Source organism: Strix uralensis, chromosome 10, assembly GCF_047716275.1.
Source record: "Strix uralensis isolate ZFMK-TIS-50842 chromosome 10, bStrUra1, whole genome shotgun sequence".
NCBI classification, from domain to species: domain Eukaryota; kingdom Metazoa; phylum Chordata; class Aves; order Strigiformes; family Strigidae; genus Strix; species Strix uralensis.
Window position 1 is genome coordinate 22,676,038 of NC_133981.1, and position 24,588 is coordinate 22,700,625.

At 39.9% G+C, this 24,588-nt stretch overlaps 2 protein-coding genes across 5 annotated transcripts; one reads left to right on the plus strand and one right to left on the minus strand.

Moving 5' to 3' along the window:
• The first annotated feature begins 2,124 nt into the window (after positions 1-2,124).
• Positions 2,125-17,820, plus strand: TSEN2 (tRNA splicing endonuclease subunit 2). 3 transcript variants are annotated; one of them, XR_012630313.1, is made up of 13 exons: positions 2,125-2,354; positions 7,112-7,307; positions 8,120-8,201; positions 8,883-8,919; positions 10,719-11,250; positions 11,366-11,443; positions 12,013-12,063; positions 12,706-12,844; positions 14,620-14,656; positions 15,319-15,430; positions 16,044-16,133; positions 16,613-16,782; positions 16,981-17,820. XR_012630313.1 is itself a non-coding variant. In XM_074879739.1 (12 exons), exons 2-12 carry the CDS (start codon positions 7,134-7,136, stop codon positions 16,670-16,672), a joined length of 1,392 nt encoding a protein of 463 aa, XP_074735840.1. In that variant the 5' UTR covers positions 2,125-2,354; positions 7,112-7,133; the 3' UTR covers positions 16,673-16,911. The 3 variants fall into 3 exon arrangements, 2 of the variants coding, with proteins under 2 accessions (XP_074735840.1, XP_074735841.1); XM_074879739.1 differs by lacking the exon at positions 16,981-17,820 and having other exon boundaries at positions 16,613-16,911; XM_074879740.1 differs by lacking the exons at positions 2,125-2,354; positions 16,981-17,820 and adding an exon at positions 6,329-6,383 and having other exon boundaries at positions 16,613-16,911.
• MKRN2OS (MKRN2 opposite strand) lies at positions 15,438-24,517 on the minus strand. 2 transcript variants are annotated; one of them, XM_074879746.1, is made up of 4 exons: positions 24,282-24,517; positions 23,881-23,930; positions 22,878-23,040; positions 15,438-15,636 (listed from the first exon to the last, which is right to left on the minus strand). In XM_074879746.1, exons 1-4 carry the CDS (start codon positions 24,485-24,487, stop codon positions 15,483-15,485), a joined length of 573 nt encoding a protein of 190 aa, XP_074735847.1. In that variant the 5' UTR covers positions 24,488-24,517; the 3' UTR covers positions 15,438-15,482. The 2 variants fall into 2 exon arrangements, with proteins under 2 accessions (XP_074735847.1, XP_074735846.1); XM_074879745.1 differs by lacking the exon at positions 15,438-15,636 and adding an exon at positions 19,349-20,074.
• Between the last annotated feature and the right edge of the window lie 71 nt (positions 24,518-24,588).

Here is a 24,588-nt window from a genome sequence, read left to right on the forward strand (position 1 = left end):
TAAGAGGATGTTCTGGGGTTTTTTTGTATTTAAAAACATATATACTTTTGGCAACAAATTGATTTATTCGGTTTATTTCAGTTCTTAGAATGTGATGATTTAGGGATTTATCTTGATATGCTTGTTATTTTGTCCCTTTGACAGTTATGACACATGAACCTAGAGAGCATTTAGGATGAGCTTTGAGACACATTTCAGATAATGTCTGAATCCAGCAGGATTGTTTATGTGCTTAAAGGCAGACAGCCATGTTAAAGCAAATTCCTGGATCAGGCATGGCTTAGATTAAATGGAGTGACACCAAATTTTCATTTGGTTATACAATAAAAATAAAACCTATTCTGTTTCCTTAATACTGTAAATGAGGTAAAAGTGCTGGAGACAAATTCAGCTCTAGATGTTATACTCACATCTATGGGAATTATAAATCACTAGTGCCTAGTTTGCATCTGGTCCTGGAAGCTGCCTTAAAATGGTCTGGTACATAGTATTCTCTAAAATCTGTTCCATCCTTACATTTAACAAAACTGAAAATGCCTGGGAAACCAGAAGAAAAACAGTGCAAAAAGTCTCTCTTCTAGGTTATTCCTAGAATGGAATTCAGTAATCTTAAATAAGGTCTTCATTTCAGCTCCTTGGAATTCCCTAGTATTTGCACTAAACCACTGGCCTATTATTAATGACCTATTATTAATCTCTGGCCTATTATTAATGAATGGGTATGCAAATCACAAAAACATCACAGAGAACATGAACTGGTATCTCTGTTTGTAGTCTTACAGCTAATCAAGGAAGTGAGTAAGAATGTCACCAATTTGGCAAGATAAAGGTGACTCTAGATTTGCTGAGGCAAATGAGCAGAGTGATGACAGAGATCCTCTTCTTCCAGTGCACACGAATAGATGTTTGGAGTTGTAGCCTGGTGCTTTCCATGCCTCCACACTCACCACTTTGGCAGAAGATGAGCACACGCTTAAAATGGAGTGCAAACCTCGCTCTTCACAGTTGCCATAAGGTTCCCTTGCCCAGCCAAAGCAGTGAAAAGCATCTTCAGTAAATGAATACCAAGGCCAAAAGGCTGTCTACATACGGTTTGTTTAAAATTGCAAGCATAAAAAAGAACGTGTGCTCAGTTATCGTACTTACGTGCACGCGAGCATAACTATGCTTTCCAACACCCATTAGATACCCAGAAAAAGTAGGTAAATATTAGACATCAATATTTGAAGAAAATGTCATGAGCAAAGCAATTATTTTACAATTATGCAGGCATATCTAAAAATCTGAGCCATGGTTTTGGAATCCGCACACATCTGAATACAAAAAAGAACTCTCCATAGAAAAACTAGAAGCCAAACTGAAAAAAAACCCACACTAAAAATCTGAAAGCTGTTTCCAAATATTTATTCCTACGAGTTAATACAAAGCACATAAGAATTTGAAAAATAATAAGAGAGGCAAGGTTGTAAACATCCAGAGATCATATTCAATATCCGAAAAGTCTGACAGGTTTAAAGGACCTTTTTCTGAGAGTATATGATGTACAAAGCGAAAGGTGGGTTTTGAGTGTTTTGCACTAGATTCACTGCCTTTTTAGATAAAGAGCCAGGTGCATAACTTCACTAACGTGAAAATCTATCTTGTATTTACCTCTTTTAACGGAGCATAGCATTTTTATGTGTTCTGCAGCTACCTTCATTGAATTTATAATTGAAAATTGCTGAAATATGGACATCTAGTGGAGACATCTAATTATTACAGTTTTCTTTCCAATGAAAATGCAACAAAAACGAAATGGACTTTTACTGATTGTCTTGCTGGAGCCTGACATTTTGTGCTTGCTTTTGACTGTCTGGCCCATTGCTTAGTTGCATGAGGTGAAGGTGACAGAGTCAGAATTTGGCAAAACAGAAGCTGTGCGTCATTTAACAACTTACCTAGGTGATTGATGAAGCAGAAAAACTAATGACCCATGAAGGAACAAATGTTTCTTCAACAAAAGGTAAATAAAGCTGATATGGGAGCTCAAGGGATGGGCAAAAACCAGAGGTTGTAAGTGCCCCTAATTTCCCCTGAAATTGCAAGCTCATAACTTTTGCCTTAGTTTCCATGGGGAGAAGGAAAGCGATAATTTCAGGGGTGTTGAAAGCGTTGATGCACTGAAAATTAATGTTTAGATTTTTAAACACATATAGTTTGTAGAGCTAGCTGTGAGGACAAAAATATGACACTGCACTGCAATGTCTGCAGAGACCCTGATGTGATGGGATGTCAGCTGGATCACAAGGTTCTATAAGAATTCCTCATCAAAGTGTTTAAACTCCAAGAACACAAAATCATTTTCCATGTCTGAAGTAAGTATGCTAACTACATACTCATTTTTAATGTTCTCTTTTCTCATGCTATTCACTTTATTGCTGTCCACCTCGGGATTTCTGCTATTATGGGATTTCTTACTGGGTTGATGCTTAGCCAATATTTGTCTGACTTCTCTTTTTTGGTCTCCTGTGAAAACCATCTGAAACTAAGCAGAAACTAACCTTGATTTATTTCTTTAATAAACAAAATGAAGATACTGCATATTAATAAAAATGAAAACTATTCCCTAGTTGGTTTTTTTAAAGTTTCCAAAAACAGTCCCGTATCTCTGTCAAAGTTAATGTAACCAGAATTTCCATGGGAATTTCTGTCAGTCTGGGGAAACGGGAACCAGCTAATGTAAATAACTACATCCCATCCTCCTACTACTGTTCAAATCACCTTGTGAGAAAGGAAAGAGCTTTATTGAAAAGAAAGTGTCATAATCTTTCTTTTGTGGACTACAACTAGTATGGGGTAAGAAAACTTCACAGGAACATTCTGTGGAAACCAGAGACAGAAATGAACCTAATGGCAAATCTTGAATTTCATGGGATTCCATGCAAATTTTTTTTTTTTTGGTATGCAATCCAAAATTACCTAAAGAATAGGTCATTCTTTTAGGATTTTATGACTATTTCCTTGAGAGTGCTACATAGGCAAACAGTTTTACAGGCTGACATTTCTGTTTCTTTTAATAAGCTTAAGAATGTAAAATATGTATTTAAAGAGTACCTGGCCTGTATGTTTTGGCTGAGATAGGACTGGGAATTAACTTCCCAACTCCCTATAAAAGTCCCCAAACATCCAGAAAACAACCACCTTGGAAACAAAACTCCCTAGCACTTTCCTGCATATGGCAACTTAATTTTACTGGCAGTAGAATCTTCATAGCATGAAAATTATTTAATATTAGCTGTTAAATATTAGTTAATATAGTATTAAATGAGCTCTTCTTGTATAAACGGAATGTTTCATCTAAATTATTCCAGATGAACTTTGTAATGTAACCGTTACAGTGGAAGGACACAATAAACCACACAAAGGCTGAGGGTACATGATTGAAAATGCTTATGCAGATTTTGAAGTATATTACCACATATGTGGTCACAGAAAGAGTTTAATAAGCCCGATGGTGGGAGCATGTCTTTCCACTGTAACTATTCTTCAGTTCTACTCCTCTACCACCGACTGAGAAATCCTGTAACAACACGGAGCAGAAGCTAGCAAATTCCCCCTGGAAAGACACATTGCTAGTTCAGAGGGAGTACTGTGCATGCACTAGTGTCCCCAAATGGGACAGTGCTATAGGAAATTCTGGGTATGGCAATGTAAACAACAGGACATCAAGAGTCAGGCAATGGACAGCTGAAAATCATGCAGCAAAGGCAACTGTGTCAAAGTTTAAGGCAATGCATTTCTAGAACTGAAGGGTTACAACCAAGCTGTTCTCATCATGATTTGGAAAAGAGGGTCATATGAGTCTTTTCAGAAAGCTGACATTAGTTTGGACCTTAATTTAATAAGGAACAATGGAATAATTCAGCAGAGTATCAAGAAATAGTAAGCAATCGAGTACTCTGCGTTAGAAGCAATGAATTGACCAGAGCCAACATGAAACAGTCTGTTCTCATAATGACATTCCTGAACCAAAAGGCTGTGAAACAGAACTGGAAAGCTGAAAGATGATTTAACAAAAGCTGCAGGCTTTCGGCCTCTGTAGGGCAGTACAGAGTATTGCATTTTCTGCCGCACTGCAGAGAGATCAGAAAAGCTCCTGGAAGGATAAATCCTGGAAACTCCCATGAAAGGGATCTTCAGTGCTTTTAGTGTGGTCCCTTGTCTGGCGGCAGGATTAACTTTATTTGAACTGTTCCTGAAAGACGTTTGTCTAACCTGCTCTTAAAATTTCCAGTGATGGACATAATACAATCCTCCTAGGTAATAACAGTGTTGTCCTCACCTCACAGGTGCCATATTATTTTGCAATATAATCTCCTTGCTCCTCCTATTATTTTCCAGTTGTCATGCAGAACAATGTATGTCTCCCTGTTTGCAATGGTCTACTTTGCCCATTTTACATTTTCTAGATTTGAGTTATTTCAGTCTTTTCTCATAGGTCACTCTTGTCACTCTCTTCTTGACTCTTGACAGCAGTATGACATTTCTGATTCATTCCCAGTTTGTGATTCACTATAATCTTGAGGATTTGCTTTTCAGAGCTACAGCCTAGTCATTTAACTGCCGCCTTGTCATTTGCTGCCTCATCATAAAATAGATCCAGATATTTGTGAAAGTGTCTGTACAATTATTGATATTCTAAAAAAAATATGGGCATGACTCATCTTAAAGACAGCTTGTCCTTCAGATAGCAAAACTTCTGGCTGAAGCACAATCTGGGTTTATAATCAGAAATGAGAGCAAATATCTGGTTGAAGAAATATGAGTGTAATTCAGTTGATGGACTGAATGGCGTAGGCTGCGGTTTCCCTCTCAAGGTTGTACGAAGATAATGAGATGTGAAGGAAAGCAAGTGACCTATAGCTTTTTGATGTTTTGTCTACTTCTCCCTGTAATGTACGTCTCCTAGTAATGTGTCTGCATAATGGGAAAATTATAGATATAACTAGCATAGATATATCCACTTCCATTTAAATGAGACTTGACAAGTTTAGAAAGAATTTTGCAACAGCGACATCTTTGATACTGGCTTACTTTCGTGTTTTTACTTAGAATACTTTAACTCACTGGTATTTTAATGGTAGAGCTCTAAGAATGAACCTGAAGTTATCAGAGCATTACTTTGGTGACAGGAATACAACAGGGTTCTCTGTGGTTTAGCTTCAACACTTTGTGTGTGAATCAACGTTCAAAATAAATTAACACTTGTGAGCTGGTATACAAAGTAGACCTCAGGAGGAAATAACTGTAAGAACACTAGTTTAGTATTTTCATGTTTGCGCCACATTTTCTGTGTGGCCTTATAACCATTACTGCCCCCCTGTGCCTCACGAGTCTGCCTGGAAGATGAGAATAAGAGATAAAATACCTCGTAAGAACGATGTATTTTTACAACTTTTCATCAGTGGTCTTTCTGTTGAAAATCACACACACTTCTCTACTGACAGGCTGTCTGTCTCCCTGGAGCCAAAATGTCTTGATCCTCTCTGATAGTGGCACTTCACAGCATAACCTCAAAATACAAAAAGGCGGTTGCGTTGCAGTTGCATGTACGATTATGAATTTGATGAGCAAGGCTCAGACTGGTAACAAGTTCGCTGTTTATCAAAACAGAAAAAGGGGTGTTTGCGCCTCACTAACTAGTGAAAATGCTTTGCTTTTTATTCGGGTACTTTTTGGTTTTTTTTTAAATTGCACCACCACATCCTCCTGAATTCAGCTCTGGTAACGAGCAGCACGATCACAGTTACCTCTGTTAACAAGCTGTGCAAGTAGCACTGCATTATCCCAGGCGGTTATATGAGTCACGGCCATGTCAAGGGTTTGTCACAGAGCCAAAACCAATCGCTTCAAGCTGAAAATTTTCTCTCTGCCTCACCTCCCACAGCTATAAAATTTCATCCACCCATGTATCTCAAATGCCCCTCATTATGAAGCTCATCATTCATTTCAGGATGGGTGTTCCACACAAAATGTCATTTTTCTCTCACTTTTATTATTTTTAAACCTCCAGCACCGGATGGCTTGCCGCCCGCGGCCGTGCCTGCAGCTCGGGGCCGGCAGCGCGGGAAGTGCGGCGCTCTGCCGCTCCGCTCCGCTCTCTCACTCGAGGCTCGGCCCGCAGCCGGGGGCCCGGGGCCGCGCGGTCTGTCTCCTCCCAGGAGCTCCCACCCCTCCGCCCGCGGAACCAGACCCTCACCGCGGCGAGGGAAGGCGGCGGAACACCCGCCATTACCCCTCCCGCCTCCCGCCGCGGCCGCCGGTGGGGCGGGGCCACGCGCGAAGCGCGCGCACGCGCAGCCCCTCATCCGGCGGGGCGCGGCCTCCTCGTGCGGCGGTGACGGGTGCGTGGGGCGCGCGGTTGCTACGGCGACGGGCGGGCGGCGGTGCTCGGCCTGTGGGTCCTGAGGGCCGGGCTGCGGGTTTCGGTTACCCGGTTATCCTGCCGGGGACAGGCCCGGCCCTCTGCAGAGGCGGTTCTCTGTGCCCGGGCACCGGCAGGGCTTGCGGCCCTCCCTGCGGGTCGCCGGCCCGCGGCGGGGCAGAAGGGCCGCTCCTCGGTGGTTCCGCCTGGCTGTGAGGGTTCCCTGTCCCCGGCGCCTCATGCTCTGTCCGCTTTCCCTGTGCAAGGGCTTTCCTGTTTAAAGAAGAGAAACCTGCCAAGCCACTGCTTTTCCTTCAAAATTTATTCCCTTAATTATTCAAAACAGTTTATATTTGGACACTTGTCCGCTGTGGTTTCTGCTTATTCTGCTATTCGTGTGTTTTGTTCTTGCAACATTTTCAGTAGTTTCGGTACTCACCTTTCATCTTAAGTTTGCTTTATAAACTCTTGGCTGAGAGCGATCCCTACCTGGTCTGCAGGGGATACTGCAATGCCCAAGAGAAAAAGATTAACAGTTAACACTAGCAAATCACTGCTTACGTTTGGCATAACAGTTACAAAATTAAACTTGGATTATGCTGTAGGATTTATCGCTAATTTGCTATTGGGAAGGGAATATTGCTGAAACATGTAAAAATGGGCAAACTTTAACTCCTGAACATTAAATGTTTTGTTTCCATTTTTTAGGAGGAAACATTCATATTGGGAAATGGCAGAAGCAGTTTTTCATCCCCCAAGAAGGAAAAGAAGAGTTTTTGAGTCATATGAGTCTCCCTTTCCTGTGGATGTAGGTGGAAAGGATTTCAGAATGTGCCAGGCTGAAATCATTAACAACAATGTGATTGTGAGGAACCCTGAAGATATTGAACAGCTTTATAACAAGGTGCTGTACCCTGCTTGCACAGTATTTTTAGTGTTTTAGACATAGATAGAGCATAATACTTGTTAGAACCTACTTGCCTTTATGTTTTCCTTTTCCTTTAGCCTCCAGTATCTCCTTCCTCTCCATATCTCCATATCTCCTTCCTCTCCTGAAATCAGTATAAGACACATATTCTGTATCAAATGTGAAAAGTGTTTAATTCTTATACCAGCAAATAAATTTTGGAATGAAGTGATGCAAGCTAAAAAACAGCTGCAGAGGCTTTGTTTGTTATGTTTATTTCTCCTTTCAACATTTTATGCAACTTTGCAAAAGCATTTTCTTGTTTTTAAAGTTCAGGAGGTTGGAATATTAATGTTTTATAAATGCTTGCATAATACTTTTAACTTCAGAGTGATTTCTTCCCAAGTAAAATAAGCTACATTAAGCCTCTTATGACCGAGTACCATTTCACCACCATTCTTATGCAGTAGCTTTACCCATGTCTTTGTTTTCTATTATGCATTGTCACAGCATTGATACACAGGTGTTTTCTTCTGCATCTGCTTTCAAAAGTCTACTTGGAGATGCTGTCTGACAGATACTTAGAACTGAGGAAGAAGAACCAATACCCTCCACTGATTAAATCTTTGAGTGCAGGTGTTTAATGTTGAACTAGTTACCGGAAGCTAAGCAACAAGCTTTTAGGCAAAGCTTAAATGCTGCAGAATTTCACTTATCTTTTTTCAGCTGATCTTGGCGGTAAACATTTTATAATTGTAAATAAGTTAATTGTCTGATGATATAATAAGGATTCTTCCTTTTCTCTGAAGGGCTATTTTGGAAAAGGTATCCTTTCAAGAAGTCGACCTGTGTACAGCATTTCAGATCCTTTACTGGTTGCTAAGTGGCAAGGTAAATAGTGCCCATTTGTACTTCCATCGCTATTCTAATACTGCTTTTCACTTTTCTTCACTTGTTGAAGATACATATTTATAAATTACACCCAGAAAAGTAATCTCTCTACTGGATCAGATGAAGGCTATCTCCCCCCATACCATCTGATGATGGCCAGTACAAGATCCCTAGGAAGAATATAGGAACAGGAAACATACAGTAGCTTCTTAGTGCATTCTCCTGGCCTTCACTGATTTGTCACTTAGGAAGTCTGGAAGTAAAGGTATCATCCTTGAACTTTTCTTCCTAAAAATACCCAGTTTCTCTTGGTATTAATCTGTAGATTTTAGTGTCCATGAAATCATGAGGCAAGGATTTGTGAGATTTTTAATCTGCTTATAGCCAATTACACTTGGTCTGCTCCCGGTTGTTTGTAGAAAGACTGTCTTTTTACAGGCTGGAGAAATACAGTGTATTCAGTTGTTCCACTTGTGCAGGGTGTTCAGTCTTTGTTGTCTCTGTACCTTTTCTAGGACCTTTTCTAGTTCTGCTATGTCCTTCTTGAATACAAGTCGGACCAAAGTGGCATAGAGGATTGAAAATGTGGGTAAATACTAGGCCACGGATTGCCTCAATGCTCAAAATCACATGAAAACATTTTTATATTGATGAAACAATGTATGATTTTTCTTTATACAGGTGCTAACATAAACATGCCTATAATTACATCAAAAAAGTAAGTTAATTTACATTATTCTTGGGGTTTTTTTAGAAAATAAATGATTTTATTTTATGTTCTATCTTACTGGTTTTCATATAGTAGGCTGTATACATGCTGGTCACTTCTATTTCTTTTCTTTGTATTTCACTTATAAATCACATTAGAAAACATAGAAATACAGTAGGTGATATTCAGCATGATTTTTCATATAAGCTTGCATATATTAGTTGCAGACTAGAAGCCAAGATTGAATGCATGCATAGTAGTGTGGGTAATTAATTCATAATAGTATCAACCATAATAAACTTGTTCTTCAGCTGAGGAGGGGAAAGAAATTTCTAGGGCAGTCTATTTAAAATAGCTTTCCAATTCCTTACTGGACTAATACAGTGTGGGTTGAAGCAGCTCTTGAACTCTTATAATACATAAAAGTTTTAACTTTTTTTTTAAAGTCTCTATTAATATTGATAGTTTGTACATTTAAGAAAACAGAGTGTTGGAGTACATACTTATTTTGTTCTGCTTAAATAGCATATGAACTAACTGCAAGAGTTACTCTGCTTTAATCCTGTGATAACTAAAAAATTTTACTTAAATTACAGGTTATGCTCCTTTGGTACACAACTTTAGGCAAGACAAACAGCAGTATTACTACTACTGCTAGTACAGTTATTACTGCTTGCAGAAACACTTGTCATTCTTACTAGCCTACTTTGTGACTGCTTTATGTGTCAGCAAATACAGCTGAGCATCAATGGAAGTGTCATTAAATTGGTGCAGAAAGTGCATCATAATCTGTCTCAGTAGAGATCTGTAAGTGCGAATTATATGGTAATTAAATCATAGGACAAAGAGGTGTCTATTTTTTAATAACAAAAAATACAGCACTGAATTATATAGCTTTATTATGAGACGTCAGAGGGACTTATATTTTGTGTTGACACATGCAATTTGCATTTAATTGTCTTTGCAGTTCTTCATTACCTGGTCTGTAATTGCTGTGTTAGGATTTTGTTTGGAGAAATAAAGAATATTGTACCAGAGTTGTCCGGGTTTGAATAAGGACCATTGCACTCAGCTACCTGTAACTTTCACAGAGTGAAGATTAATGTCTTCAACTGGATATTAATGTAATCTTCCAAGGAGAAATAATTAAAGGGGCACTAAAAACTCTATCATAATGGAAAAATATTAGAAATATTTACAGTTTTCAGCTGCTATTTCACTGAAAGGATTATTGTTATTTCTCAGAGATGTGAGGGTTTTGGTTAAAACTGAAGGTAGTTTCTGCTTAAGATTTTTATGCTCGTGTTTTTGCTACGTCATTGCTGTTTCACAGGTAGTTAAAACCAAGTTTGAAGGTAGTGTTCTCAGTAGTTAGCTGTATATAGATGAAGTGTGTGAGAGATCTATATGCAAAGTCTTGTTGCGTATTTTAGTTGTGCAAGCCCTGATACCAAGATGTTCTTAGACAGAATTCAGGCTTAAGGCTTCCGTGGGAGAAGGGAGTTTTTTGCTTCTTGAAACTGTATGGCAGTAGTCCTCAATGTTCTTGTGCAACATTTTGGTAATGGTGTTTGTTGCCACAGAAATTTAAAAGGCAAAACAAAGCCAAAGAAGGTAGCAGAATGGTGATGTTTGGTAATGTCCTGAAGACTGGAGTCCTATTACGCTGTGCGTGTTGCATAGCAGTTATTGAGGTGTGTGTTCAGATTTGTTTTGTGAACTGTGCTGAATCTTCTTTTTTAAGATGCTTGTTTTTAAGATGTTCGTTTAATGCCCTAGACCTTCTCTTTCTTTCACTTGTTTACTAGGTACCAGTGTCATGTTCAGTGGGCTAAAAGTATTTTGCAAGAGCAAGGATTAGATGACTGCTCGGTTACCAAAATTATTGAAAATTACACTAAGCCTCTTGAGCTGCCATTTTTGGAAGAGGATGGAGCTGAACAAACCAGTCATAGCTGCAACAGAATGGGCCCAAATACAGAAAATACAGAACTTTCCAGAGAGTGTTCTACAGCTACTGGAAATGTCGTAGCCCGAAGTCCTGAGAATCAGAATGAAGGCTACAAGAAAGCCTGTTTGGAAGGCGATGCAGCGTTTGATCCCATGGCCGTACGTGGCTCTGAAGAACAGGAGCAAGGTGACTTGAAAGAGAGAGCTGAAGTGTCTTGCCAGAAGCATGGTTTTCTCGTGCACTGTGGCTGTAAGGCTAAGGAGAGTACTGAGCAAAGATCTTGTGAGATGGTCAAGTCAAATGAATGTGCTCCAGAATATGTATTGGTGCAAGAGGAAGAACAAGGTAGCTTATGTCCTGAAGATGACTCCGCTCATGCACAAGAAAATGTAAGGTTAAAGAGTATCCTCATCTTTTAGAAAAATTATATCATCAGTGCTATTTTCAGAATTCAGTATTTTTTCCAGTTTAAAGTTGTAGTAATATAGTAAATTTTTCTTGTAGCTGGTCAAGAAGGAAAGACTAGTATGCAGAAGAAATCCATTTAGGATTTTTGAATATTTACAACTCAGTTTGGAAGAGGTATGTTTCAAGTACAGTACAAGTTGTTTTAATCTGAAAAGTAAGTATTAATCTACGTTACAACATAATTTAATAACTTTCTAAAGTACAGGGTTCTGCAGTGTCTTACAAACATTTGGATTGGTTTAGTCATTAAACTTATTTTTAATAACCTGTGATAATTACATGATATGGTTAAAAAATTACTTAGGGTCCAATCCCATTCGCTTTAGATGAATAATCCCACTGACAAAGAGACCAGTGATAGGATTTAAGTATGGAAATATCAGGAGTATAACATTTAAATAAATCCTGCTTCGAATGTGCTGCTTCTAAATATATTCATGTGTGTTAGTTTTAACACCGTGCCTTCAGGAGTCTACAGCACATGCATAGATTTTTTTTGTAGTGCTGTGTCTGTTGAAATGCAGAGGTCATGAAGACAAATCTCAAAGAAAACTTTCAGGCAACTTGTTTGTCTTGATGATGCTAGGAGTCTTGTATGAAACTGAGTCTTTTTTTCTTGCATAGAATATAAACCACAGAAAGAGTCTAGCTATCAGTTAAACTTACTCTGTTTATTTTTTCAGGCTTTTTTCCTGGTGTACGCTCTGGGATGTTTAAGTATTTGTTACGGTGAGGTAAGACCTTAGATTAATTTTTCATTACTGGGGATACCATTAGGTTGGATATGTTTGGATCTGAAATTTTTACCTACTACGGCAGTATTTTATGCTGTTAATTCTGAAGGAGGAAATACTGTACAGATAATTAGGAAGTTTTTCTTCTAAATAATGGTATTGTCTGAAAGTTTTATGTTTACCAAGGCAAATGTAGTTAAGAACAGTCTTTCTCTAGAGAAAGGTTTTTGTTGTAACTTCGGCAGGAAATATGGGGAAAGCAAATATGGGAGAAAAAATATGGCGAATAGTCTCTTTCCTGAAACAGGAAAATTCTTTGGAGTTTTAAGCATTAATCTATAAGTGTATCAAACTCCTGTTAATGTAACGACAAAAGAATTGAAACCTATGCTTCTAGTTTGATTTATCAGATTTTTATTTAAACAAGGGCATTATGGAACTGATTGTGAAACGCTAAAAAAAAGCACTAAATGGAGCAACATGTTTCTGTCTTGTATTTAGGGATTCCATATTTTGTTGCCTGAAGTTCATGCTCTTTGCAGTAGCCTCTGATAGTTGATACTTGGCTGTTGTTATGCTCTACTACACACAGCATTCTATATTTGCTTAATATAGTCACATTAGTGCCTTTGTGATTTTTAGGAGCCCCTAACTATTTTGAAGCTATGGGAAGTTTTCAGCGAAGTGAAGCCCAATTTTAAAACTACCTACATGGCATATCACTACTTCCGCAGTAAGGGTTGGGTCCCCAAAGTCGGACTGAAGTATGGAACTGATCTCTGTGAGTAACTTCCTTAAAAAATGGAATCATTTGCACTTGAAATTCTTTTCAAGCAGTGCAAGACTCCAGTGGCAAAGATGAATTCAGCAGTGAGGAGCTGCATGGCTGGAGCAGGCTTTGCTACTTGCAGTTGGCAAAAGATGTTTTTGGCTAGCCTGTGGGTTAGCAGTAAAGTTAGGATGTGAGTGGAAAATAACATCACATATCCAGTAGCTGAAGAGATAGCTCGAAAGACCTGTTGTTTTGCTTCATGAGGTTAATAATTAATACAGGATTGCACTGAAATTCCCTACCCAAGTTTCTCTGTCCCCTTCTAAGCACATCTTCTGCAGTGTTAACATGAGGGTCCCTGGAATAGCAGGTTTGCATCTAGATCCCAATTCACATCAAAGTCCATGCACCTCATTATTCGTCCCGTTTAATGGAAGCTGGACTGCTGCTGAGCTTACTGCTAAAACTGTTTCTCTGTGTGTTTTTATTTTGTGGGGCGAGGAGGCAGAAGGGACCTGCTTGGATGTTAATGGTAGGGTTTTTAATCTTACAGGAATAATTAGTAGTATCCTTAATCCCTTGCTAAGTAATTAAAGAACTACATTCAGCTCACGTCAACATAAACAGTACAGTAATGCCTGTCATTACAGGAAAATGTGCATAAAGGGAGATATTTTTAACATATGCTTGCAAGCCAGCAGGTGTTTTAATACTGCTGACGCAGTTATATAACTTGGGGGGTTGTATATTTGAGTATGTCAAGGTTGTGCTGAGCTGGCTCTTTAGATCAGCGTGTAGGTTTGACTGAATTCATCATCGCTGTTTACCCTGTGCTGTAGATAGGGTTTTGCTGTTGATCACCTGATGTATATGTGAAATTGATACTAGTTTGTTCACTGTTCCTTTGTGTTGTGGCCTGAATTTGTTGTTTAGCACATCACTGCCTTTGGATTTGTGCCAGACAAAGGAAGTGGATTAGTTTAAGGCTAGTAGGACTTCTGCCTTACTCCTGAGCTCCTCTAGCTTCTTGTTCTTTGGCAGTAATTTCTTAGAGTTGACATTACTGCAATTGCTTATAATGGATAATTTGCAAATCGTGGTTGTCACTGGAATGAAGTGCTGCTTGTCCTTTTCCTGACAGGGTCTATGCTGTATAAGAAAAGGTGTGCTGATTAAAGAAGGTCCCCTCTTACAAGCTCCTGACAAAGGGAAGACTGTGTAACCATATATATATATATATATATAAATTTAACCATTTAGTGCAGTTACAGCAGTCCAGCTGCAATAAGTCTTGTGTACCTATGCATAAAGAAGGAACTTTAGTGGGTCTGGTGGGCAGTATGTAACAACTTGTGCCCTGTGCCTCTCCTAAAACTTGTAGAAAATGCTTGCTTGGAACAGAAATCCCATGGTTTATTGTGATCTTTTCCTTGCACTCCAGTGGCTCGATGTCTGTTGCGAATACAGTGTTAAAAGCATGAGACTGTTGCAGAAAAATTCCATCCAAAACTTTTTCTCACAGCAATTGCTAACTGTCCTTTGGCTCTTCTACTTTATCTTTTACCTGCCAGTCCCCTGCCCTGAGTCACCCTGCTGCTCCCATGGCTTTTTTTGTCTCTCTCTCCCTCTCTCTCTCTCTCCACTTGTTGGGACAACTTAATTCTGAGCAGAATTTAAAAGTGCTGAAGTTTTGTAAAACATTTGAAAATATTTATGGACTCAGGTATTAAACTCAGATGGAAACTCTGTGATTATCTAACTAGGGTGTTTCTCTTTCATTTCAGTGCTGTATCGAAAAGGCCCCCCCTTCTATCATGCAAGGTTTGAAGCTCATGTTTCTGTCTAATTTCTTAGTTTCAAGTTAGTAAACTTCTCTCACACACCTTTAGCATCCTCACTGGTTAAGCAGGTATTCTTCACTCAAAATACTTTAGCAGATGCAGTCATACTGGGAAAGCAAAAAGTCCTTTTAGCAGAGGTACTAAATAACACAATTTCATTTAATTCATGTAACAGTAGTAAGACATTAAAAATTAGAAGTTGCAATGAGCATATTTAGTACTATGATTAATTCACTCAAGAAAGTAATTTGATTTAGTAATACTGACTTTTAAAAATATATGGTATGGATCATTTATGTAATTTGGGAGAAAAAACTTTTAAGGGATGATAATTGTCTTTATTTGTTAGCTAGTGAGATTGAACTCCTAGGTAATAAATTGATTATAAATGTCAGACTGGCATTCATAAGAGAATGCTACAAACAGTAGAAGGGCAGGGAGGGAAAGTACCGGTAAGCATATTCACAACTTCATCTTTTCTCCTCTTTTCCTAGTAGAAAGAGACTTAAGTTTCATAACTTGCTTACTGCATGCTGGCATATTGTTTAATGCCAATTTTTAGGCTCTAATTCTTAAGTTTCGTGATCTTCCTACAAGGACAATTCACAAAAGGAAAGTTACCATATCTGCTTTGTTTTCCAGTTACTCTGTCATTGCTGAATTAGTTGATGATAATTTTGAAGGTCCTCTTCGCAGACCACTCAGCTGGAAGTCCTTGTCTGGGTTGAACAGAACAACTGTTAATGCTTCTAAGGTAAGTGTAAGATGCTAGTTTTAATATAGTTTTAAAATTATAAATGTGCAGTTTAGTTCCAAAGAACAGGGAGTTGCAGCGAGGCAGGAAGGAGAATCCTTCTGTTTCTGGTCTGCCGAAGAACATGTTGAGTTGCCAGTATACAAACAAGTTTCCTTTTCAATATCCAGATGAATTCAGGAAGGAGCTTATTAAAGTTCTGTCGCCTGTAGGAATGTTAAAAGTTGTGTGAGGAACAGAAGAAAGACCCGAGGGACACTTCTTTCCTGCTTGCTATTTCTGTTTATAAAGCCGTCTCCATCTACCAGGATTTTCTTTTGAACAGTGAAATGGAAAGCTTCCAGAAGATTTTCTCTGTGATAGAGCCTCAAACAGTACTTCCATACTCCTAGCCATGGTGCTCAGGTGCTGTGTTATAATTCTGGTTTATCTTACAGCAGTATTTTGCTTTGCTAAGGAAAATGAGATATGCCTATTATACAGGTCTCCCCAACTTGGTTTGCAGAAGACATCTCGTAAGAAACTTGGTATCTGCATTTACTAATTAATCTAAAACTTGTATAGAAGGAAACCAGTTGAAATTCATGTATTCGTGTTTTCTGTATACCAACAGGAACTTATGTTATGCTATTTGATTAGACCGTCTGACATGACTGAAAAAGAGATGTCGACACCAGAATGTATGAAAAGAATTAAGGTTCAGGTGAGTAATTACTCCTCTCCTTTGCCTGTGTAGCTTTGCCTTGGGGCAGCTGGGCAGCGAACTGTAAGAGCTCCCTTGAACTGCTCCTTGCTCTTTAGCATGCTTTGGTATTTGCACGCATAGCTGCAATAAAATAACTCGATTCCTTTGTGCCCCAAGACATGAGAAATGCGTTGCAGGCTCTTTAAAGACTTAAGATCTTCTAATCTAAATTTGAATGTTGCTGCTTCTGTGAATGTAAGCATTTGCATGGGGAAACAGGGATACTTTATGGAGGCTGTAAGGTTAGTGTATGTTTAAAAATGAAGGGAGAAAAATGTGTGAGACCAGCTCACTTCAGGAACAAGCGCAGTCATCTACTAAGATTTCTCAGTGGTCACATAATGTATGTCAGTTTGCTAAAGGATTAATCCCCACCCCTCGGTGATTATCTGTAGCTTTTTTTTCCCCCCCATAATAATTGCTGGTTTTTATTTCAGGAACTGATTGTAACTCGTTGGGTTTCTTCCCGTGAGCGCAATGAGCAAGATGAACTTTGACTGTCTAGGAAAAGCTTTTTTTTTTTAAATACCATTTCTTATTGTTTTTTACCTCATCTTCTCATGCTGAACCGTTGCCTCGGAACAGTTTCTATCGACATATTTCGTTGGTATGTATAAATGCTATTTAAAATGAGGTATATCCTCTTTACTGGAGAGAATGTTGTACTGAAAAACATAACTGAACTATAATAATGCATATGAAGGGGAAAAAATTAAAGCTGTGTCCCAACTCAAAATACTTGTTTGTGTCCTTAAAACTTCCAGACCTGCAGTGATGAGTAATGGTATTTTTAATATTCTGACAGATCCAGACATTAGTGCTGAACAGGTCCTATGGCCTACAGGGCCACTGAAGTCTGAAATCTGAAAGTCTGCCTGCAAGCCAAAGCAATGAGGGATCAAACAGTTTTCTGAGAGTACCTCACCGGTTCTTCAGAGTTGAACTTGGGAATTGTAAGGCTATCTTTGTTTTGTAGCTTGGCACAGGGTCCTTCCTACATTTCTTCAGAAAGGAGGACTTAAACTTGATAGGCCTCAAGTTTAAGCAGTAAATACAGGGAGTCAAATAACCTTTTGGGATACCTGTGGTACCATTCTTCAAACAAAACCTGACTTCATAGCCTTGGTGAAGTTGCACAAACTTAGATTTGGGAAGAGATTTGGTAGTTGCAATATTGAGCATTATAACACATTGCTGTTAGGTGTCCAGACCCTGGAATTTAGTGGCTTATTTTCACAAGCACTGCTCAGAATTGAGGAACTCTTCCCAGAATGTGCAAGGATTTAAATTCATTCTGGAGTCTGAGCACCTAACAGCAAAGTGAGGTGTTAGGCATCTTTCCCCGTTTGGGTAAGATGTCTTTCTTCCCTTGGGATTTGCAGCGTTCCTCCTTGTCAGTAAGGGCACAATCTTGCCCCATGACAGCAAGATGCCCTGACCACAAGTTGATGCCCTTTACCTTTGTTGAAGGTGGGCTACTGTGCAGAAAATAATAAAGATTTGCTGAGCTACAACAGTCTATACTTTTTTTTTTTTTTTTTCTATAGTGAACTTGCTGCTCTCTTTGCCCTGGCCTATCACATGTTGTAAAACAGAGTGGGACACACCGCTGCATTTTGTATAGAGTGAGGTATAGGGCAGTGCTGACCAGTTCTGCCTTGCTACACTAGGTGCCTGCTGTTTTCTGATTTTTTTGTAAGATTTAATCATCTAGATTGCAGGTTCCTAAATCTGATGTTTACTATTGCTAAGCCATATTTGGAAAACAAACAAACCAACTCAGCAGGTATTCAGCTGTCTTTCAGGTAGAGCCAGGAGGTTTAAGTATCAACTACACTGCATTTTAAGTATTGCTGGTTTAGATTCAGGCATTTGAATTTCATCTTAGTGTTTGAACAATAGGCTTCCTTGCTTCACCGCGCTGCTAAGATTTTTATTTTTCTTCCCCGTGTTGTGAGAAAACACATTTGCTACAACAGTAAGGATACAGTACAGCTGGTGACAATGACACTGTTTTGGATTTTCTTTGTGCTGTTTTCATTCACTAGAAAAGAGGGTTTGCCTCCTGATCACAGGAAATTTTCCAGGGCTGGTAAAAATTCTGTCAACTTGGACTGTTCCCATCAAACAAAACCACACAGATAGTAAAGCCATGTCACCAATGTAGGAAACTACATACAACTCAAAGTGGAAGATCTAGTGTTTGCTTGCGTTTAATATGACTTCTACTGGAAAGATGTAAAATGAAAATGTTCATTGCACAATAGCTTTTTTAAGCCAAACAGGTATGTATGTGTTGACTGTATGTGGCAAGGTGTTCTATTTCTAGCTGCAGATGACTGTACTTCATGTTTCAGTACTGTTGTATCAAATAACTTAGTTGTACCATAGCACTGATACTTGCCATTGTATTTATTTTTTACCAATTAAATTACAGTACTTCAATGAAGTATGTATTCTGATTCACTCAGAAATAGCATACCATAATTTCTTTTTGTAAGCCAAATCCTAGCTGAAGAATTCTGACTCGCGCTAGGAGTGGGTGGATAGGAGGTCTCCAATGGCAGCCGAACTGAGCATTGCAAGCTGGTTGTCTCTATTGTGTTGTTTTTTGAATATCCTTTTAAAGGAGCTATAATTGAGAATTTAGCAAGAAGTGGAAGAACATGGTGGGGGGAGTGTGTAAAATGTGTGTGCAGGTGGAGAGTACGGAGGGGCAGGGTTAATGCAGTTTGTGTATATGAAAGTGTAAACTAGATGTAGACAAAACCCTAATCATTTATGATTACTTCTCTGTCTTTGAGAAAATAGGACTTAGATCTAGACTAAAACCAGCACACTTTGCAGAAATTAGAAGGAAAAAAAGCTGAAATTTTTTTTTTAAACTAGAATGTAAGTAAAGGGGAATCGCACAAAATTAGACTGTACAATTTTGACCTCAGCTTACACTTCCGTGTAATGTACAGTAGGTAGAAGTGCTGTTGGAGGATCTTTTTATTTTTTTTAACTTAAATTTCTTAAGTTTTGACTCAGAGATAAATCCTGAGGAGTCTGTTGCTTATTACAGATACTAACAGATACAGACACTAAATTACTATCTTTTAGTACTAAGCATCTGTCTTGGTTTAAGGAATAAATGTGCAAAACGTAAAGAATTGGAAAAGAAATCTATCTGGCAAAGAGGCTGGATTGATTTATTTATTAGTAATTAAAAATAATTTTGCATGTAGTGAATCTGCATTAAATTTGGATTTCAGCAGCAGGCAAGCACAAATTACCTTTTTTTCACCCATCAGTAAACAGATGTGTCAGGAAAAAAACATTTTGGTTTGCTACAGCTTAAGTTACCAGTTCGTTTGTTAAAACCCTTAATTACACAGCAGTTAAAACTTCTGATATTAAGTATCTCGGCAGAGCAGAGCATACAGTGAATGTAAGTAGGAAAACATTTTTCCACATGAATAGTTCCCACAGAAGTTTTCTGCATGGATAGTATTTTGTTCAAACACGCAGGTTCAGTTTCCTGATCCTTCCATGATGTGCAGGTTAACGTGTAAAGTTAGCTGTGTTTTTATGTACATTAAATAGATCATGCATCTTAAACCCTGAGATTGGGAGTCTTGAGGCTTCCTTTTCCTACTGCATGTTGTGGATGTTTTAATACAGCAACCTGTTGTTTTCATCACTGTTTTTCTTGATCAGGAAGGGGTACAATGTAGAAATCATTAGCTGTTAGCTCCTGATGCAGAGTAATGTATTTAGAAGCTTTCTTTGTCTGCGGGATCACAAATTTCTCTGTAAATTCACTTTTACTCATTTGCTGTTTTCCTTGTGCAGTCAGTACACTGTTAATGAACGCCAGGGCGTACGTGTAGCAGTTGTGGTCATGTCCTTCATACCTAGGAAAACCATCTTGTTAATAAGAGTTAGCACTAATCCATTAAATACTGTGCATGGAGGAAGATATGACTGAGTGAAGTAAGGAAGCACATGCTTTCCAAGAACTGTTGCCACCTTTCTTTAGTACTGGTGCTTACGTTTAATGTATTCTATTCATCACAAGTTGTACTTTCCAGTCAGGGATACTAGAAACTGTGAGCATGGAGAAAAAAAAAAAAAAAAAAAAAAGGCTGCAGACTTCACAATAATGAGTTCTTATTTTTTTATACTTATTTGGCTTTTCCTTGTTAACCTTTGGTCTTCCACGTATTGTTACTCCATTAGCTTGAAAACTTCTTCCTGCAGCAGTTACGTTAATTGTGTGCCGCCATGTGCACTTCTTTGTGTGGCATTAACTTGGAAGCTTACTTAAAATCAGGTAAATTCTACCACTAATAGGCTGATACAGTTGCTATATGTGCCAGTCAAACTCCCAGTTTGTGACAATTCTGCAAGGACAGAAATACTAACTGAATAGGTGGCGCAGCCATTTAAAATGTTCTTTTTTTCCCCCACTACCCTGACGTAGGAGCATATGGCACTTACCTGTTCTTTCCTCTGTCAGAATGTTTCTCGGATTTTCCCAAACATTTCATGTTGGCCACTAACAACTTCAGTAATTTACTCCATTCCCTCACCACCTAGTGCTGCTTTTTCCACTGGCCCTGTACAACAGCACTTGATGCAGACCTGCTCAGACTCCTGTTTGCATCTGCCTAATCCTCAAGCTTCTTCCGTAATTGCCTCATCCTCTGTCATTTTTCCCTTGTTGTTGCTGGCCCTGGGACTCATTCCTTGCCTTGTACTGTCAGTGGCTCCGTGAGGCTTGCCTGTCAGCCCAGGGAATTTACAAGGTGTTTTTGCAAGCTGTGAGGACTGTCTGGCTGTCAAAAGCAACCGTGCAACCCTGAGCCCAGTTCAGGACAGCTCAGTTTCCTTCAAAGCTCTTCAGGTTTGTTAAAGGCATCTGTAGTGACCTATGAGCTCCCATTTCCTGGGAATGAGCAAGTGATTTCCTACAGTGTACTTACTTTACCAAAATCATTGTTAAAGAAAAATAGTTATGAGTAACTTCAAGAGTGGCCATCGTCCCTGCGCAGTGCAAAACACCTGGAAGTGACACTGAAAGGAATGTTGGGTTCAGCAGCTCAGGGCTGAATGCAGAGCACTGCAGTGTCTGGGTGACTTGAGCACACAAGTGCTTTCCTGAATCAGTTCCACGATTAAGCAGAGCACGTAGCTTTTCATTTTTGTTTGCAGACTATCTTTGTATTTATAATGCAACAGACTGTAATACACTTCTCATTACCATCTGTGCCTTCCAGTTAGCTTCTCCTTTTTGGGAAGCATGTCTTTATATTCTGACAGGCAAACCCAGCATCTCTCAGCAATGTAAGATATTGTTGGTCATGGCTGTAGCCACTGTTCTTTGTTGCTGGTGTATGCCATGCTTCCAGTAAGTGAAAAGCAATCAAGAAATTAGCATTTCTTGATTCAGATCTCTTCTGAACCCAGAAGAGTTACAGGATTAGTTTAGCGCAGTTCCTGTCCATTGAAAAAATAAACAGAGGAGTTAATTTAACATCTTAAAAAAAAAAAAAAAAAAAAAAAAAGAGTTCAGTATTCAGCAGTTTAGTGGTCACTGGTCTATTTGTGGAAAAAGTAGGTCACTGTCAGGAGGTGGCAGACAGAAGAAAACCAAATAAAAGCTTGTACAAGAGATGCACACATCTATCCACCTTCTACCAATGCTTTTTTGACACTGTTAATTTTAGTAATGATGTTAAGGCACTGGGAACTGTAAAAGTATCAGAGAGACACAAATCCTGTTGGCTTTACAAGTTTTGTAAACATTTTAAAATTCTATTCTAGGTCAAATTCTTCTACCTCCTGGCAATAATGCAGTATCTCTGAAATTTTATAGTTGAGCACATACAGAATTGATAAAAAATGCTTTTGATTTGATGATTTTTTTTTTTCTTTTATAGAAGATGATGTCTACGTTCATTAACTTGGACGCTTGACAGAACTATGCCCAGACAGGCTGTTTGTTACATGTGCTGTTAGTGATGCCCAGTTCAAGGGCTGGTGTTTTCCTGGCGAACAGGCTGCCTTGTCACCAGCTGGCTTGGTGATGTGGCAGTGCATGTTTTAGCTGGGCTGCCTAATTTGCAACACTGTCATCAGGCATTAACTTTAAGGAAAGCTACGAAGAACTGAATGTTCTTGTTGGGACATACTGGTTTAATTCAAAATATGTGGAAGTCTTTCTGTATTTAACTATCTGAAGCAATGTTACAAACCAGCTGCAAATGAGCCTGACTGTGTTTCCCATTTCTGATCACTGACAACAAAGAAGTCATCTGGATGTAAGATCTGGGCAAGAATCCCATCGGTGCGGTCAACCTTTAAATGCAAATATACCTAAAATTGTTAAAACCTAGGAGAAATAATTATAGAATTGTTCCTTGACTTTTCTACTTTTGTACTCAGCAGCCTACTCTTCCCTAAGATGATCTTTTATTTTAGAGCTTTTATGTTCCAGTATATGTTTGTTATTTACAACTTAAAAATACTCTGTTTAGCAAGACCATAAGTTTCAAGACAGCCTGACAGTGTTGTTTAGGCCGGTTTGTTGGTAACATGTTCTAAAGGAGCAAGGCTCTGAATGAGCCCCAAGCCTTGCAGAGTCTGAAATGGAATAGCCCAGTTTATCATCCCAGACTAAAATCTCCTACTGCATCCAGCTTTTCAACTACATACCTGTGAGGAAGCCAGGCCTCTCCCACAGAAAATTCCTCTAGAAGCTTATCCCACTGCTGAAGAAGCCCAAACATGTCTGGCTGTACTAGTGGGATACTAATGCACTGTTCCCATCCAGTTTCAGATCTGTGAATGCCCTCTTCGTTGTAATTATACACCACGCCTGAAAATAAACAGCAACAGATTGTCAGGTGGCACTTGGAGAATCAGATCCACATCCTTTTTTTTTTTTTTGTTATTTTTAAAGTGATGAAAGCTGCTACTAGTTTTCCATGCTGCCTTCCTTTCTTAGACTAGCTATACCCTCTCATTGTTACAATGTAATTTCAGATGTCTTTTGATAATGAAAGCAGCTTAAGGGCAACCAGGCTTCTTTTTTAAACCCCCAAATTAGACTGTCTTTATACTAAACAAACATCTGAAGTGAGATTTTGCAGGGTGGGCCTACTCTAGGAAAACCTGATATGATTTTTAATGTGGCTTTTTAAAAGCTTGGTTTTTTAATTAGGGGTAGTTTTAGAATTAGCAAAAGCTGTGTTTAAGTCAACATTTCCTGTAACATCTTTAAAAAAGTAGGCTGCCTCACTTTTTTATTTCCCAGTGTCAGGAATAGAAGTCACTGCCAGTTCCATTCCGTGCAATGTGAAGAGTGGGGTACGACTTTGACTTGAAGCTCTGTGTGCTGACTGCAGCAAGGCGAGATAAATGCTTGGACTTGAGATTTTTTTTTGATCTCTACACGATACTCTTTTTGTAGTGAACAGCTAAGGGCTGAGGAAGCATGCATTCTTCAACAGCAAAGCATCAGGTATTTGGATGTTGCAGCCTGCATTTTTAACAGGTACCAGACGTTACCACAGCAGTAGAAGTGGCTCTGAAATAACTGTCACGCACTTTGGATGACCTTAGGCGGAGGGGGCAACGCTGACCCGGGCATGCAGTCTAAATCCAAGGTATGGGAGGGGGGCGGTAGTTTGTAAGGCAACTACAAAGTACTTTTTACCGTTACTATTGGTTATCCCAACGTGAAGGTCAGATTTCCCGTCATATCCTCTGAAAGAGAAACAGTGCTGTTGGTGAGGGATGGGAGCGCTGCCTGTACGCTCTCCCTGTGCTGCTTCTCACGCTACTTGGGCCCAAGGCGTGGGTCGGGCAGCAGAGCTCTGCTGCGACCATGGCAGAGGCGTTTTCATTTCCAGAAAAGGGGGTTGATAAGGACTTTACACAGCGGCCGCTCTATTCCTACCCGCCGGCGGGGCGCTGGGCCGAGGCCCTGGGCCGAGCGGTGCTGCGGGGCCTACGGCCGCCGGTCGGGCCACCGCCGGTCCGGTCCTTTCCCCGGGCCGCCCCCCTGCCCCGCGGCGGTGTGCCGGGCTCCCCGGGCCGCCCCCCGCGGGCCCCTACCCGAGGAAGGTGCCGGCGGAGGGCCGGAGGAGGAAGGCGCAGGGCTGGCGGTGGCCGTGCCGGAAGGGGCAGGGCAGGCGGACGGGGGCGGCGAGCAGCCCGGCGCCGCGCAGGGGGCGGCCGCAGGCGGGGCAGCGCGGCGGCGCCCGGCGGCAGAAGATGTCGGCGCCGCAGTGCCGCACCCGCAGGATGGCGGCCTCCGCCATGGCGACGCTCCGCTCCGCCGCCCGCCCCTCTATGGTCGGGCCGCGCGCCGCTCTAGCCCGCCCGGCCGCGCCTCCGTGACGCGGCGCCGGCGAACCGTGTC